Below are 17,828 nucleotides of genomic sequence, written 5' to 3'. Positions count from 1 at the left end.
ACCAAGGCACATCATAATCAAATTGCTCAAAACCAGTGTAGAAAATATTGAAAGCAACCAGGGAATTAAAGACATAGTAGATAAGACAAGGATGACAGCAGATTTCTTGTCAGAAACAAAGTAAATTAGGAGACAGTGGAGCAACATTTCTAAAAGTGCAGAAAGAAAAAAGTCTGCTCACCTAGAAATTTATACCCAGCAAAAATGTTAAAAAAAAAAAAAAAAAAAAGCGGGCTTCCCTGGTGGCACAGTGGTTGAGAGTCCGCCTGCCGATGCAGGGGACACAGGTTCGTGCCCCAGTCCGGGAAGATCCCACATGCCGCAGAGCGGCTGGGCCTGTAAGCCATGGCCGCTGAGCCTGCGCATCCGGAGCCTGTGCTCCGCAACGGGAGAGGCCACAACAGTGAGTGGCCCATGTATTACAAAAAAGAAAAAAAAAAAAAAGCAAAATGAAGACTTTTTTCAGACACACAAAATTACACTACAGATACGTTAAAGGAAGTCCTTCAGGTAGAAGGAGAATTATATCAGATGTCAACCTAGATCTACGCAAAGGAATGAAGGACAGTGGGGAATGGTAACTACAAGAATAAGTAGATCGATTTTTTTCATATTATTCAAATCTTTTAAAACATAATTCACTGTTTAGACAAAAAAATAACAGTGTAGTGTGGCGTTTCTGTAAAAGTAAAATGTCTGACAAGAACGGTACAAAGGTTAGAAGAGAGAAATAAAAGTAATGTTATTGTGAGTCTTATACTTAAAGTGGTAACTATCACTTGCCAAGCAGATTGTGACGTGTTAAAGATATTTACTGTGAACACTAAATCAAGCACTAAAAAACCAAAAGTTATAAATAATAAACAAACCAACAAAGGAGATGAAATGGAATTATAAAATATAACCTAAAAGAAGGCAAAAAGAGGAAGAAGTTTTTTTTGACAAAGATGCAGTGGTAATTCAGTGGAGACGGGGTCATCTCTTCAACGAATAGTGCTGGAATAGTTGGCTATCAATAAGCAAAAAATGAACATCCATCCATACCTCATGCTTATACAAAATTAGCTCAAGGCAAATTATATATCATTATGTGAAACCTAAAACTATAAGAACTTCTAGAAAAAAAAATTAAGAGAAACATTTTTTTTTTTTTTGTGGTACGCGGGCCTCTCACTGTTGTGGCTTCTCCCGTTGCGGAGCACAGGCTCCGGACGCGCAGGCTCAGTGGCCATGGCTCACGGGCCTAGTCGCTCCGTGGCATGTGGGATCTTCCCAGACCAGGGCACGAACCCGTGTCCCCTGCATCGGCAGGCAGACTCCCAACCACTGCGCCACCAGGGAAGCCCAAGAGAAACTTTTATGGTCTTGGTTTAGGCAAAGATTCTCGGATAGTATAGCAAAAGCATCCATAAAATTGCAAACAATAAATTGGACTTTATAAAAATTAAAAACTTCTGCTGTTTAAAAGACACTGTTAAAGATGAAAAGACAAGCCACAGCCTGGGAGAAAATATTTGCAAGTCATACATCCTATAAGGACAAGCATCCCGAATATATATTGAAATCTCAAAACTCAATAATAAGGAAACAACCTAATTTTTAAAATGAACAAAATATTTGAACAGTTTTACCACAGTTGATACATAGAAGCAAATAAGCACATAAAAAGATGAGCAACATCTTAGTCATTATGGAAACAAATTAAAACTATGATGACATACTAGTACCTGTGTATTAGAATAGCTACAATTAAAAAGACTGATCACACCAAGTGTTGGTGAGAATGTGGAGGAATGGAACTCTCATACACTGCTGAGTGGGAATACTAAAATAAATGATACAACTGCTTTGGAAAATAGGTTGGCAGTTTCTTAAAAAATTACACATATACCGACCATACGATCCAGCCATTCCACTCCTAGGCATTTTCCCAAAAGAACAGAAATCATGTATATTTAAAAATACATATTAATATATGCAGCAGCGTCATGTGTAACAGTTAAAAACTAGAAACAACGCACATGTCCATCAGCAGATAAACAGGTAGACTATAGTATGTCCATACAATAGAATGCTACTCAGAATAAGAAAGAATGAACTATTAATATGTGAATCTCAAAGTAATTGAGCCAGATAAAAAGATACACATAAGGTATGATTTCGTTTTTATAAAATTTTAGAAGACACAAACTAATGTGTAGGAACAGAAATCATACTAGTGTTTTCCTTGGAAAAGTATGTTGGGGTGGAGACCAGGGAGCATGATGGGCACGAGGAAACTTCTGGAGGTGTTACATACATTTATTATCTCACTTGTGGTGGTGGTGTCACTGGTCACGTAAGCCCAAATCAATCAAACTGTACAATTTAAATATATGCCACTTACTGTATATTAATTTTACCTCAATATAGTTGTTGTTTTTTAAGAGCTTTAGGTAACTCAAGTGTATTTGGGACAAATTTGGGAATCATTGCTCCAGTAGGTCCCTAGTTCCACACTACAGAGACAACCTATTCTACGCAGCTTCCTGTTCTGGAAATTGGAACATTCTGGAAATACTGTGCATATACAAACATACATATTTCTTGTTTTAAATTCACAAATGGTAGCAAACTTTATACACTGTTCTGTACTTAACTTTTTTCACTTAATATGTCTTGGTGATCATTCCATATCAATAAATATGGAATGGCCTCATTTTTTTAAACACCTACATGTTAATCCACTGGATCTGGATTTTGCCTGATCCCAGTGATTTTGGCTACATGAGGTGGTACTGTATGCTTATTTTAAAACCTTTTAGGAGTAAAGATATAACTTGAATAGTTGTTAGAATTAATTTTTCTTTTAGGCATACCTTTAAGTCTTCATTTGCATGCTATATGACACAATGCTTTAATCTGTATGAGTATACAAGCTTTCTAGAACACCAAATTCACTATTAGTATTTTTTCACAGGTAAAGTCTGTATATCTCTGTGAAATGTTAACAAGTATTACATTTTGAAAAGTTATTATGACATTTTATTTGCTTTCCTTATCCTCTCAAGATGAAATTTGGTGTTCGGTTTGTCCTTTATTCAACACACTTTTTAAAAATCCTTTTTTCGTCCTTTGGTGGTTAATTTGGTGTTGGTCTTTAGGCCACAGCTATTCTTGGAGATGTATACTGTATAAGCTAATCTGTTACCAACTTCCATTTTTGGCAAAGAAATCATTTGGCTAAACTCTAGCTGGGGGCTTCCCAGGTGGCACAGTGGTTAAGAATCCACCTGCCAATGCAGGGGACACGGGTTCAAGCCCTGGTCTGGGAAGATCCCATGCCGTGGAGCAACTAAGCCTGTGCGCCACAACTACTGAGCCTGCGCTCTAGAGCCGGCGAGCCACAACTACTGAGCCCACGTACCACAACTACTGAAGGCCACATGCAACAACTACTGAAGCCTGTGTGCCTACAGCCTGTGCTCCGCAACAAGAGAAGCCGCCGCAATGAGAAGCCCATGTACCACAACAAAGAGTAGCCCCTGTTCACCGCAACCAGAGAAAGCCTGTGCACAGCAACAAAGACCCAATGCAGCCAAAAAAATTAATTAATTAATTTTTTAAAAAAACCTCTTATCCGGTGTTTTTCTCTCTTAATGGCAGCAGGCTGAACTGGCAAATACCAAAATAATTTTTGTTTTTAAAGTTAACAACACTCTTTAGTTTTTAGACTATATTGCAAGAGAAAGACCATCTACAAAGACAATGCACCAATTTATTTGGGGGCTTAAATTCCCTAGTGGCCCTTTATGTGTCCTTCATAGGTTTTCCATAATTTTCAGTCTTAAAGCAACAAGAATCTCAAAGTGGCCATTATCCATACTACCCATATTGTCATATACTCTATGCACTTACTAGGTTTATTAGTGAACATTGAGTCTTTTTTATGACTAATGATATTCTGAACTTTGGGCCAGTATTTTATCAGATGTTCAATCAGTGCAGTTCCTTATCAGGTGAGTATTTGTTTTGTATTCATTAGCTAATGAAGTCACAGGATTGCAGCTGTTTGTAGTAAATTCACCAGTCATTTTTTCACATCATTAAATTCTATATTCCTATGGTCAGGTTTTATAGCTCCTTGTTCACCTTTGACCCTAATTTTGTAGAATTTCAGGGAATTGTCCTTATCCTGTCCAGTTAGGTTTCTTGTATTTATATGCCTGAGGTCATGTTTCTGAGGCATCTACAATGAAATAAACGTACATGTTTTGAATGTTATCTTTCCCTGAAGTGGTGGTATTTTTTAAAAATATTTTTTAAATTAATTTATTTATTTATTGGGCTGTGTCGGGTCTTAATTGCGATGTGCGGGCTCTTCGTTATAGTGCTCGGGCTTCTCTCTAGTTTTCTAGAATATTAGAAACGTGTGGCCTGTGGGTTTTCTCTTCTCTAGTTGTGGCGCATGGGCTCTGTAGTTTGCGGCACGCGGGCTCTCTAGTTGAGACGCGTGAGTGAGCTCAGTAGTTGTGGCATGTGGGCTTAGTTGCCCTGCGGAATGTGGGATCTTAGTTAGTTCCCCGACCAGGGATAGAAACTGCAGCCCCTGCATTGGAAGGCGGATTCTTTACTGAAGTGGTGGTCTTTTGGCTGATAAAATGGTTTTACTGACTGGTAAATCATCTTTAAGACTCCTCTTCTTCTCTGAGTACTTAGCTTTTTAGTTTACTCAGGATGTGTCACTCTCTAATCTAGGGAAAGTGTGGAGAGCCTGATTCAAAAGCATTCCTATGCCCGCTCACCCATCCGTACCTATGGAGGAGAAGAGGATGTGCTGGGGGATGAGGTTCAGACAACACAAAATCGAGGTAAGACTGCTTCTGGGCTATGCAACTGCTGGACAGGGAGGTGATGAGACTCCTAGCCCTCAGGGAAGAGACTGTCCCAGAGTATTTCAGAAGCCTCTTCAGGAAGGGACAGCCTGAGGCTGATCATTATTTTGTCTTTGCATCTTAAGTGATTATGCTGCCTAAAGCCTTCCTGTAGTTTGTTTTCCAGTAAAAGGACATTGAGCCTCTGAGTCAGGGCCCAGGAGTTATTTGTCTGTGATCTACTACCAAAGAGCTATTTGGACTTTGGGGGTGGCCCCTTAGTCTTTCTCAACCTCAGTTTGACAGTCTGAAAATCAGGGAATATATCTGTTTTACTTATATCAGGAATATCTTATTAGGATCAATGACTAGAATGGAAAACACTTTTAAAAAGAAGATTCTCCTAGTGAACACACTGCGTAGAGACGGTGGCCCAGGTGGTGAGAGTAGGGGAATACTATAAAGTTCCTTTGCTGCAGATGTTCATAGAGGAGCCCTCTGCATCTGGGAGGCCAGAGAAAAGAAACCAGAGGGGGGTGCCCAGGCACAGGGATGTTCACATGGGGAGAGTCCTCTGTCATATTTTTATGTCCATGATATGGAATAGCATAAGCAGTCAGAACATATGATGCCTCATAGCTAAGTCCAGATGAGCTACTAGTAATTATACAACTGGAAAATTCAGTGTTAAATTTTGTTTAAACTTCTGGATACTGTGATATAAGAAAAACTTACTCTTGCAACTTGTCAAATATCTAATAAAATATTATGGACGCTAAGCTGTCATTCCTGATAGTTTGTAATGATGTATATTACCATTATTACTTAGTATATTATTATATACTAAATATATGATACAGTATACATATATATTTTATTTTATATTGTGACAATTTGTTCTTTTCTATTGATGTGGCTTCTCATCTTGCTCAGTACTATGCTATTTTCATAAATGCATTATTTTGTTTTTGTAACATGATAACGTATTTTTATATCTGGTAGGGAAAATCTATCCTTGTTATAATTTAAAAAATTTTTAAATTCTGTCATTATTTGTCCCGATAATTTTGAGAATCGAGTTGAAGAGGGAAAAAACATTGGCATTTCATTGGCTTTACACTCAACCAATAAATTAATTTGGGAATAAATGACTTTTAAAAAATTTTTATTTTTCATCCAAAAATATGGCATGTGTCTCCAATTATTAAAATCTTTCCTTACATCTCTATTTCAATAGAGTCGTGTGAAAAATTTCAAATAAGTATCATGCATTTCTTTTCAGAGTAATTTCTAAGTATTTATGCTTTATTTTTGACAGTGCTTTTGTTTCCACATAACTCAGCTATGCTGAGTAGAGCTGGCATATTAAAATGTGTTTGGATTTTGTGTATCTGTCTTAAATGTAATCAACATAGTAAATGTTCTCATTATTTCCAAAAGAAAAGAGTTACAGAAGCTAAAGAAAAAAAAAGAAAAAGTCTTGTGGGTTTTCATAGTGGCTTTGGAAACCAGGTAGCTTTGTTGAGGCTTGTCTGTCCAGCCTTACTTATAGGGATACTACAGAGGTTAGGATGGATATCAGCTATTTGGAAGTCCTTTAAAGGGAATCAGGTCATTACCTTCAGGCAGGTTGCTAGTGTTTTGGCCACTCTCAGGGAGTATGCAGGCCATCTATTAAGTCAGTAAATTCTCTTTTCCATATATGGTATAAATGATATATTCTTGTGTGGAAAGCTAGATATGCCTCATGATTGACCTGTCTCTCTTTTAAATTATAGATCTATTACATAATTTTAAAAATAAAATTGACCCTTACAGATAATGTAATTCTTTTTTTTTTAAACATCTTTATTGGAGTATAATTGCTTTACAATGTTGTGTTAGTTTCTGCTGTATAACAAAGTGAATCAGCTTTACATATACATATATCCCCATATCTCCTCCCTCTTGTGTCTCCCTCCCACCCTCCCTATCCCACCTCTCTAGGTGGTCACAAAGCATGAGCTGATCTCCCTGTGCTATGCGGCTACTTCCTACTAGCTGTCTATTTTACATTTGGTAGTGTATATATGTCCATGCCACTCTCTCACTTCGTCCCAGCTTACCCTTCCCCCTCCCCGTGTCCTCAAGTCCATTCTCTACGTCTGCGTCTTTATTCCTGTCCTGTCCCTAGGTTCTCCAGAACCTTTTTTTTTTTTAAGATTCCATATATATGTGTTAGCATACGGTATTTGTTCAGATAATGTAATTCTTGATTTGCACACTGGAGTAGAGTTTCCAGTCTAATGAGACTTTTTTTTTCCTTTCAGGATCAGCCTTTACAACATCTGATAATTTGTCTCTCAGTTCCTGGGTATCATCTTCATCCAGTTTTCCTGGATTTCAGCACCCACAGTCCCTGACTGCTCTTGGCACCAGCACAGCATCCATAGCGACACCCATTCCTCACCCTATACAGGGCTCTCTGCCACCATATAGCCGACTTGGGATGCCTCTAACCCCATCGGCCATTGCCAGCTCCATGCAAGGGAGTGGCCCAACATTCCCCTCATTCCACATGCCCCGGTATCATCACTACTTTCAGCAGGGGCCCTATGCTGCTATCCAAGGACTGCGCCATTCCTCTGCTGTGATGACGCCATTTGTATGACTCTTCTAAAAATAGGAGAATCTAGATCCAGAATGTGCAAATGGGTATGGAAATATAAGACAGGGTTGGGTGGGTGGGATGTGGGGTGTTGGAGCCGGGGCTCTCCAAGAGACATGGGACCTATTAGAGAGGAGAGCTGGACTCACAATAAAACCAACCACTGAGGGAAAGCACCATGGACCAGGATTCATCTGTAGTGGGGGACATCTTTTGGCTTTGAGAGAGAATCAGTGTAAAGTTCTTAGCCAGCCTAAGTCCTGCAACTATTGGATATCAATGTACCAAGAAAGTTTAATAATACAAGGCAGATGAATCTTAAGATGCATTATTCCTAGTGGTTAAAAATGCTGTGTCAATGCAGTAATGTATAAAGTCAACATGTATAGGTTTTCTTTCTACTTTCCACAGGTTAAAAGAATCTTCAAAGAGGCAATACTATATAACATACCATAATGCATAATGACTAACTGAAGTCCATTTCTCCCTATAGAAATGAGAGCCAATAGAGAAGTATTTGTAGTGCTGTAGCTTAAGCATGTTTAGTTTTTCTTTGTGTTAGTTTGCTGGGGAAGGAGCTGAGATAATGCTAATGCATCCTAATTTGTGGATGAATAGGTGGTAATGACGTCACAAAGTTCTTTCTGTAATATTGAAGGGCCAGTACCTGACAAGTTCTTTTTCACAGTCTTTTCTTTCTTTCTAATTCTCTTTCTTGCAATTACTTGCCATTTATGTAGGAAAAATCTTCCATATACGAATAAAACTGAGGTTTTATTTTTCTGGGCTGCATTCTAAATACACTGCTGATTTATTCACTGAGGGACACTTTAAAGTCTCTACACCTTGACGCATGAGACTTTCTTTCACTACAATAAAAAGATGGTTGCCCTATTCTAAAAGGAATTTTTCTGCCGTGGGTACCAAAGCTCCCTTCATTTTTACTTCAGCTTTGGGAGACTTTATGGATGTTAAAATGCACCAGGCCAAATTCTCATTTTCAGTAAATCTGCTTTGTTGTTTGATTAGCTGCTGCCACTGACTGACAAGGATTTATGAATGACCATTCTAAATGCCCATATAGCCACCACTTAACCTTTCGTCACGAATAGGTATGTGTCCATCTATCTGACTGGCCCTTTTTTCTCACTGTATTACATTCAGTAATTCTACCATTTTTCTAGGTGCATGAAATTGCATGTTAACTCAATGACACCCTGACTGAAACATTGGAAGTGCTTATAAGTAAATCTAAAGGATTTATCCACTTTATTTTCAACTCTTGCTATCTTCTTAAGCCTTCTTTTAATATTTATAATAGTAATTATATTGTAGTTATATATAATTTCTGTATTATTTTTGAGCCATATATATCTAAGCATTTACAATCAGGGTAGTACATTTGGCATTTTGCAACAGTTCATTTCCCTAATAACAGAGGTTTAATGAAATTTGTAGTCCTTCAATTTTAGATATAATGCATTCTAGCTATAGAATTTAACCTGTCTTCTTCACAAAGCTCCCCAATATTCTTAATTTTTAATGTAATATTCATTCTACTTCATTCTAACTACAAAAGTATTGAATCTGTTCAAAGAGATGGGAAATCTTGCTGCTGAGAGTAGAGGTGTATTTGGAAGTCAAATGTAATATACTTATCACATCAAACTCAAGTGGGATTTTATTTGGTTGTTTTAATGTTAGGCTTTTCCGTATCAAATGACTTTCTTGGGCATTTCCAGCCTGTGAAACAAGGTATAATTGGCACAACCTGTCTAAGTGATGCTATTGTTGGACCTTGCAATTGACTTTCTCCACTGTATTCCAAGGTTTGGTTATGGAGAAGCACCAGCTGCGTTAACCAAACATCTCAAAGTCCTATGGCAGACACGGTAGGCTTATTTCTAACTTCTTCCATGTTATGCTATAGTAACCACAGGTAGTTTGTTTTCAGACACAGCACAGGTGTGCGTTTCTTTAAAAAAGTAGTTATGCATAATGTTTAAAGTACATATCCACAGAGCTTAGGATGGGGATTTAATGTTTAATAGTTGGCCTGTTGTCAGTGCTTTTAATACAGAGTACTGCTACTTAAAGCAAGAATAACAAAAGTAAATACTATTTTACATGATACTACTTAATACCCTAATAAATGACTGGTCTACTAAAGCAAATCCATATCTGAATTTTCTTTTCAACAAGCATGAAAGGATCATTTTAATACTATTTTGACATTTTTCCCAATTGGTGTGTCTCAAAAGTAGGTTTATATTTTTTTGTTAAATATGGTTTTATGCTAGTACGTCCTGAATTCATAACTTTATTTTGTAATTAATCAACATAAGACTAAAAATAAATAGCACGCTTAGAGAAGAGCAAAGACTAAGACACCAAAGTATGCTCTTGGAAAATCACACCTGAAATTCTTGGATACACTTTTTAAGTATCTGGTATTATTTGAACAAGAAAGAAGCAGCACAGGTGAAATGGAGCTTAACCTGGTCAGTCACTCTAGTCATGGAAACCAGGGGTAGATATATGACCCCACCAGGGTTCTTCTGAGCTCTTCTGCTTGTTGATTATTACTTAACCCCTCGGGTATTTAACATTTAAAACTCTAAAGTCTATTTTACCAAAAACAATTGCAAGAACTAGATAACTAGGGACAAAGCCAACTGAATAATAAAGAGCATGAGTTATGGTATATTTGGAATAAATTCAGGGTCCCCCTCAGGTATATTACAGTATTAAAAAGCCTGGCTAACATATGGTGCTGCTAAAAAGCGGCACTACCAGAATGGCTTTATCTAACCCAAAAGAATTAATTCATAACTTAGTAGATTCTACATATGTGATATGTTTTGAAAATGTTTATCAATAATTCTGAGTAAGCTCATTTATTTCTTTTACTTAGTAAGTCTTCCCCCCTCCTCTGTCCACCCTTGGCAGTATAAAGATAAACATATCCAGTTTGTATCCAACATATCACAAATTATTAGGTAACAAGGTCTACATTAATGAATTTATATTACATTGCTGGTCCTTTTGAGTTTATAACAATGGTATGTTGTCTTAAAGGTCTACCACCATTTCTAGCAGGTGGGCACAGAGTAGGAGATATTAAGACACTTCCTGATTATGATGCATCATCTACTAAACACTCTGTGTAAGAGTCACATTGACTTTGTGGGATATTCCAAAACCTCCTCTCTCCATCCTTATCCACATCTCTGTAATTGCACTTCTCCAGCCACAATGCCCCACCCTGGGGGGATAAAAAGGAAACCCTCTAAAAGCCCAAGAATAAGTATTCTTAGAAGCAAAGCATCTTCATCCCATACTGCCTATGAATTTTTCATAGAGATATTAGGATATTTATCCCAATTCTGAATTTCACATTAGCTTTTCAGGCTGTCCTGCTTATATTTAAGCTGAATTATACTAAGAAAACTGAGCTTCAAATAAGGTAAATGGAGTGACTTTACCACCTCATTAAAAACACAGTCAAACTCAAGCCATGACTCAGTAACTAAAGTTCAAAAAGTCAGTTATGTAATGTACAGGATCAAATATGGCAAGAAGAACAATATTTTTACTCAATCTTCCATTGACCAAGTAAGGAAAACTGTTTTCATTATTAAATGTGTATGGAATTGATAATTACTACAAACAAAACAATATTATACTATAAATTTAGACTGGACAGAAATGAAGCACTGGACAGAAAAAATTTTCAGCTGGCTCCTTTAGAGAGCTAGGCTTGGATGGAGGATGGATTTTATAAATTTTTATATTATTTCAGAATGTAAGGATTTTATGTAAACAAGCAAAGGGAAGGTTAAAAACTCTTAAAATTTTAGGAAATCACAACATTCTTTCTTCACTACTATTCCATGCCAGTTATAAAATATTCCAATACTTAGCTTTCTTCAGCATGCTTAAATATGCAAAGGTTCATTTATAAATATTTGATAGACAAATAATCCATAAGTATTCTCTGGCCCTTATTTCTCTGTCTCTCCCTTAGATAATTCCAACCTCCTCCCCTGATAATAAGAAAATAAAAACATTTTGGTGAAATAGTACATCTGGACAAAAAATACAGCTTGTTGTATTTTACTTCTGGTACATTAAAATACTTTATTTAGTTGTTGTTTTTCTTAGTTTCAGAAACCTAAAAGAAGGTCTTCTATTTCCTAAAGGATAAAATTGGATCTAGCCTCTTTAGTAGACTCTATCACCGTTCTATTGTTTGCTGTGTTCATTTGCTTAACGAATTGCGTGAGAACAGTCACTGTAATGAAGTGTGTGTGCTGGGGGTGGTGGGAAGGGCGTGGGAAATGTTTTATGAAAAAGGAAGTTATAAGCCTAATACTATAAAGTAACATCTAATGAAGTTCTTTTTAAGTGCAATATATTTATTTCTGCTAGAAATGTATTATCAACATTATGTAATATTTGAAGCATTACATGTTATTTGTAAACAGCTTAAAATTATATATTACCCAAAATTGTACAAAAGTACAAATGTGTGGATGTTAATTTCTTTCATTAAATATGATGTGTTTTGATATACATGCACACATTTACACCTTTCATTATCTCACACACTTTGTGACTTTTGGTACCCATTTCCTCACCTGAAAAAAAAAAAAGAGGAGGATTAGGTAAGATCAGGGGATCATAACTGGCCACTCCCAGGCCAGACACAACACACAGCAGTGGTGGTTTTGTCACAGGGCTGTGGTTTTGTCTTTAGTCGCACTTGAAAGTCTTTAGAGAGGACATTGCTCTCAAGTTGCCACCAGTTCCCATATTCCTACACTCCCTTTCACTCATTCACTCTACCTGATGAACCTTTAGAAGCGCCAGTCTTCGCACTTTTCTGTTCTGAATGATACCGAAGACTCCATAAAGCTTAAAGAACTCCTACCTCTCATTCCTGTCATGACCTCTTGGATGTGCTGTAATATTACACAAAGCAGACTGACACAAAATAAGATTAGCCAAATTCAAAGTCTTAATCCTTCTTCCATGTAACAGTCCTTCAAAATGCTTGATGTTATCAAACCTTCTGCTTTCAGAAGTCTGCTCTATTACCCTTAATATTTTGTGCATGCCAAACACCAACCTTTAAAAATCTTCTATTTGGAATAATTCTAAGCTTATAGAAAAGGTGCAAGAACTGTACAAAGAAACTCTGTATACTCTCTACCCAGATTCACCAATTGTTAACTTTTTGCCCCATTTATCATTTGCATTCATACTGAATAGTCAATGCATACACACACACACACACACACACACACACACACACAAATTGTTTTTCTGAACATTTGATAGTAAGCTTCACACGTCATGCCCTATTATCCCTATAGTAAGCTTCACATATCATGCCGCATTATCCCTAAATAATTCAAAGTCTATTTCCTAAAATCAAGAAGATTCCAGTAAATATCTATAGTAGAATTAGCAAGTTCAGGAAATTTAACAATGGTACAATACTGTGATCTACCATCTGTACTCCAATTTTGTGAAATGACGCCAATGATGTCCTTTGTAGCATATATTTTCCTTCAGTAAGAAGTATCAGATCCAGTTCAGAATCACTTACTGCATTTAGCTGTCAAGTTTCTTTAGTCTCCTTTAATCTGGTACTTATTATGCCTCAGCCTTTGTCTTTCATGGCAAAAGAATTCCTATTTTTCAATGGCTTATAAATTATTACTATCCTTAGTTATCTTGATACTCAAATCATCCCAGATTTGGTCACTGGGAGCCCCTTAAATTGGCTCCTGTGTCCTCTTGACATGCCCTAATTTACTTTTTTTTTTTAAAGTTCTTCTTCAATTTCTGGCATAACACACTGTTCCAGGCTCATCTTGTTCCTTTCCTGCCTCAGCCCTGTAATCAACAGTTTCTACCAGGAGCCCAGATTCCTTTTAGTTGGGAAACTGTATTAGTAACCAATATCTGGGTGCCAGATGTGCTCATTGTCATATGTTTCTAGGCCTTTTCAGCTGACAGTGTTAGGAATGTATATATATATATATGTAAGCACGCATGTTCAAATATACGTGTGTGTGTGTGTGTATAAAATGTATTAGAAATCATGAGTTTATGCTGGTATCTCCAATTCCAATGTTCTCCCATAGGATCTTTTTTTCCATGCTTTGCCCCATTCCATATCTGTATTTGCCTTCTTGCACAATGAGAACCCTGGCTCCCAACAACATCAACATATTTATTTACTCAATTCTACTATATACCCCAAATAATTTCATATTGCTTCTTTCATACAACTACAATAAACCTTCTAAAAAGAGTTCAGGATTTGTTTGCAGCTGTTTACCCTGCTACTCAACTAAGTGTATATAGTCAAATGACATGTTCAGCAGTTACTTAGTTTCTTTCTCCTATATGGTTATGTTATTCACTAGCAATACAACTGGGTTCATTTGTTCAGTTTGCTTATAGTTTTAAGGTTTTTTCCTCTCCTTCTTACTGATTTTTTAAAAATATACATATAATATTAACATACTTTCAACAACAACAAAAACTCATAAAACTAATAAGCAATTATAACAAGGTCATAGGACACAAGGTTAATAAAAATAAGTCAAATGCTTTCTAATATATCAGCAATGAACAACTGGAATTTGAAATTAAAAATACAACACCATTTATATCAGCACCAAAAAAAAAAAGAATACTTAGGTATCAATAAAATATGTACACGATCTATATGAAGAACACTACAAAACTCTGATGAAAGAAGTCAAAGATCTAAATAAGTGGAGAGATATTCCATATTTGCAGATAGGTAGACTCAATAGTGACAACCAATTTGATTTATAGATTCACCACAATCCCAAACAAAATCCCACCAAGTTTTGTGGCTATCAACAAACTGATCCCAAAGTTTACATGCAAAAGACCCAGAACAGCCAACAAAATACTGAAGAAGAACAAAGTTGGAGGACTGACAGTACTTGACTTCAAAACTTACTATAAAACTATATTAATGAAGACAGTATGGTATTGGTACAAGAATGGACAAGGAGATCCACAAAACACAACAGAGAGCCCAGATAATAAACCCATATGAATACAGTTGACTGATCTCTGACAAAGGAGCAAAGGCAATTCAGTGGAGAAACTATAACCTTTTTAAAAAAAATTATGCCGGAACAACTGAATATCCACATGTAAAATACTGGATCTAGATACAGACCCTGCACCTTTCACAAAAATTAACCCCAAATGGATCATAGGCCTAAATGTAAAATGCAAAACTATAAAACTTCTAGAAGATAACAGGAGAAAATCTAGATAACGTTGGCTTTTTAGATACAACGTCAAAAGCAGATCTATTAAAGAGAAAGTTAATATGATGGACTACATTAAAATTTTTAAAAGTCTGTTCTATGAAAGACACTATTAGGAGAACGAAAGGATTGGCTACAACTGGGAGAGTATATTTGCAAAACACGTATCTGATAATGGGTTTGTATTCAAATATACAAAGACCTGTTAAAACTCATCAATCAGAAAACAATCTAAGTTTTTAATAGGCAAAAGATCTATGTGAATAGACAACATACCAAAAAATATGTAAAGGTGGCAAATAAACATGAAAAGATGCTCAACATCACATGTCATTTGGGAAATGCAAATTAAAACAACAATGAGATACCATTACACACCTGTTAGAATGGCTAAAATCCAAAACACCGACAATGCCAAATGCTGACAAAGACAAAGAGCAATAGAAATTCTCATTTATTGCTGGTGAGAATGCAAAATGGTATAGCCACTCTGTATGACAATCTGGAAAAGGCAAAACTATGGAGATAGTAAAAAGATCAGTGGTTTCCAGGGATTTGGGAAGAGGGAGGGAGGGATGAATAGGTGAAACACATAAGCTTTTTAGGGCGATGAAACAATTCTGTATATTATAATGGTGAATACATGACATGATGCATTTGTCAAAGCCCAAAGAACTGTACAGCTCAAAGAGTGAACCATAATGCAAAGTATAGTTACATTAGTTAATAATAATGTATCATTATTAGTTCATCAATTGTAACAAATGTACCACACTAATAAAAAGTGTTAATAACAGGAGAAACTGTGTGCAGCAGTGGAGGGGAAGGGATATATGGGAATTCTGTACTTTCTGCTCAGTTTTTCTGTAATCCTAAAACTATTCTAAGAAATAAAGTCTATTAATTTAAAAAAGCCAATGAGATACCACTTCACACCCACTATAATGGCTATAATCAAAATGATGGACAATAACAAGTGTTGGCAAGGATGTGAAGAAACTGGACCCCTTGTACATTGGTGGTGAGAATATAAAATAATGTGGCTGCTTCGGAAAACAGTCTGGCCATTTATAAAATTGTTAAACATAAAGTTACCATATGACTCAGGAATTCCACTCCTAGGTATACACCTAGGAGAAATGAAAACATATGTCCACGTAAAAACTTGTACATGAATATTCATAGCAGCATTATTCATAATGGCCATAAAAATGAAAACAACCCAAATGTCCAGCAACTGGTAAACAGATAAAATTTGGTATGTCTGCAGTGGTCGAGAGTCTGCCTGCCGATGCAGGGGACACGGGTTCGTGCCCAGGTCCGGGAAGATCCCACATGCTGCGGAGCGGCTAGGCCCGTGAGCCATGGCCGCTGAGCCTGCGCATCCAGAGCCTGTGCTCCGCAACGGGAGAGGCCACAACAGTGAGAGGCCCGCGTACCGCAAAAAAAAAAAAAGAACTAAAGTACTGATAAATGCTACAACATGGATGAACCTTCAAAACACTATGCTAAGTGAATGACGCCAGACACAAAGACTACATGCTGTATGATTCCATTTATACGAAATGTCCAACAGAGGCATATTCAGAGAGACAGAAAGCAGATTGCTAGGGGCTGCAAGGAAGGAGGAATGGGAATGACTGCTAATGAGTATGGGGTTTCTTTTTGGGGTAGTGAAAATGTGGACTTAGTGGTGATAGTTCCACAACATTGTGAATATACTAAACTCACTGAATCCTACACTTTAAAAGAACATATTTTATGGTATGTGAATCATATCTCACTAAAGCTGTTACTTTAAAACATAGAAAAAGCTATCCAGAAAATATTTTATTTCCATTTTGTAGGGCCCAACTTGTCAACTTTGAGGACTTCAGGGGAGTTAAACCTTGTGTACTTGTGAGTTAAGAGTGAGCAGTCTAGAATCTTCTGCCTGCCTCAAAATTCTTTTTTATCTGTGAAAAGAAGATAATACTGCCTATTAGATAGCATTGTATGGTTTTAGGCTCTCAATTTAAATTGGCTTATTTTTAGCTCCGTTTTTTGTTTTTTTTTCCCCCCTAGGAGGAATTGTAGCTGGTTCTTTGGACTCCCCGAAAAGAAAAAGGTGACATAAATAATTCCTTCTCCATCTTGAGCCTTGCTATGATAATAATTGCTACCTTTTGTAAAACATTTACTATATATCTATGTACTTTATATACATTATCTTACTTAATCTTTGCAACAACTCTATGAGGTGGGAGCTATTATTATTCCCATTTGAGGTATGAGAAAATTGCGGTTTAGAGAAATTAAATGCTCAGAGATCTACAGTAAGTGAGATAGCCAGGAATTCAAATCCTGTCTGTACTCATAACTAAGAGACTGTGCTAACCCCTATAACAAAAATTTCTAGATTTTAAGAAAAAAAATTTAAGGTCTACATTGCCTTTATGGAATCCAGGTATGCAACCTTAAATAAGAAACATAAAAGCAAAACTCAACAATTTTTCTCCTAAAGAATTTTACATTGTCACTGTTGTGTCTCAAGAAGAGTTTCAGATTGTAGCAAAAACAAGAAGGAAATTTTACACTTCCACATTTACCTTTTAAGGATGGGTCAATATTTATGTGAAAGCAGGACTCTGCTGCCCAAAGCAAGAGCCTGGTGGTCTTCATATAAACACTTATTACTTATTTAGGGACATTTCCCCTTCCCTTTATACTCCAGTTGCCATTTTGGCTCCTAAAGGACAGACGTAATTAGAGAATAGGAACAATGAAGCCCACTATACTTAAGAGAATGGAAAGCAAGTGGAATCAGGGAGGAACCAGAACAGAGATCAGGGATCAGGTGGAGGCCGGGTTGGGCTGCCTGAATAGGTAGAGAGAGATAGGCTTAATTCATCTGAGTTAGCAGTGAGAGTTGTAGCAACTAAAGGACAGGATGGGGGATAAATTGTGGGGTAGATCGCAGAGAGTAAGACCATAAAGGTGGAATCAGAACACATAGCTGGA

At 36.7% G+C, this 17,828-nt stretch overlaps 1 protein-coding gene across 1 annotated transcript in view; it reads left to right on the top strand.

Moving 5' to 3' along the window:
- The window catches only part of TBX20 (T-box transcription factor 20), a 51,252-nt gene extending 43,690 nt beyond the window's left edge, over positions 1–7,562 (top strand). Inside the window, exons 7-8 of the mRNA XM_067745548.1 lie at positions 4,738–4,850; positions 7,163–7,562. Coding sequence (XP_067601649.1) covers positions 4,738–4,850; positions 7,163–7,503 — 454 coding nt within the window. The 3' untranslated portion in view covers positions 7,504–7,562. The remainder of the gene's footprint in view (positions 1–4,737; positions 4,851–7,162) is intronic.
- The last annotated feature ends 10,266 nt before the right edge of the window (positions 7,563–17,828 follow it).

Source organism: Pseudorca crassidens, chromosome 8 (genome assembly GCF_039906515.1).
Source record: "Pseudorca crassidens isolate mPseCra1 chromosome 8, mPseCra1.hap1, whole genome shotgun sequence".
In the NCBI taxonomy this organism is placed as follows: domain Eukaryota; kingdom Metazoa; phylum Chordata; class Mammalia; order Artiodactyla; family Delphinidae; genus Pseudorca; species Pseudorca crassidens.
The sequence above is the reverse complement of the archived record's forward strand: the minus strand, read 5'-3'. Positions and strand labels throughout refer to the sequence as shown.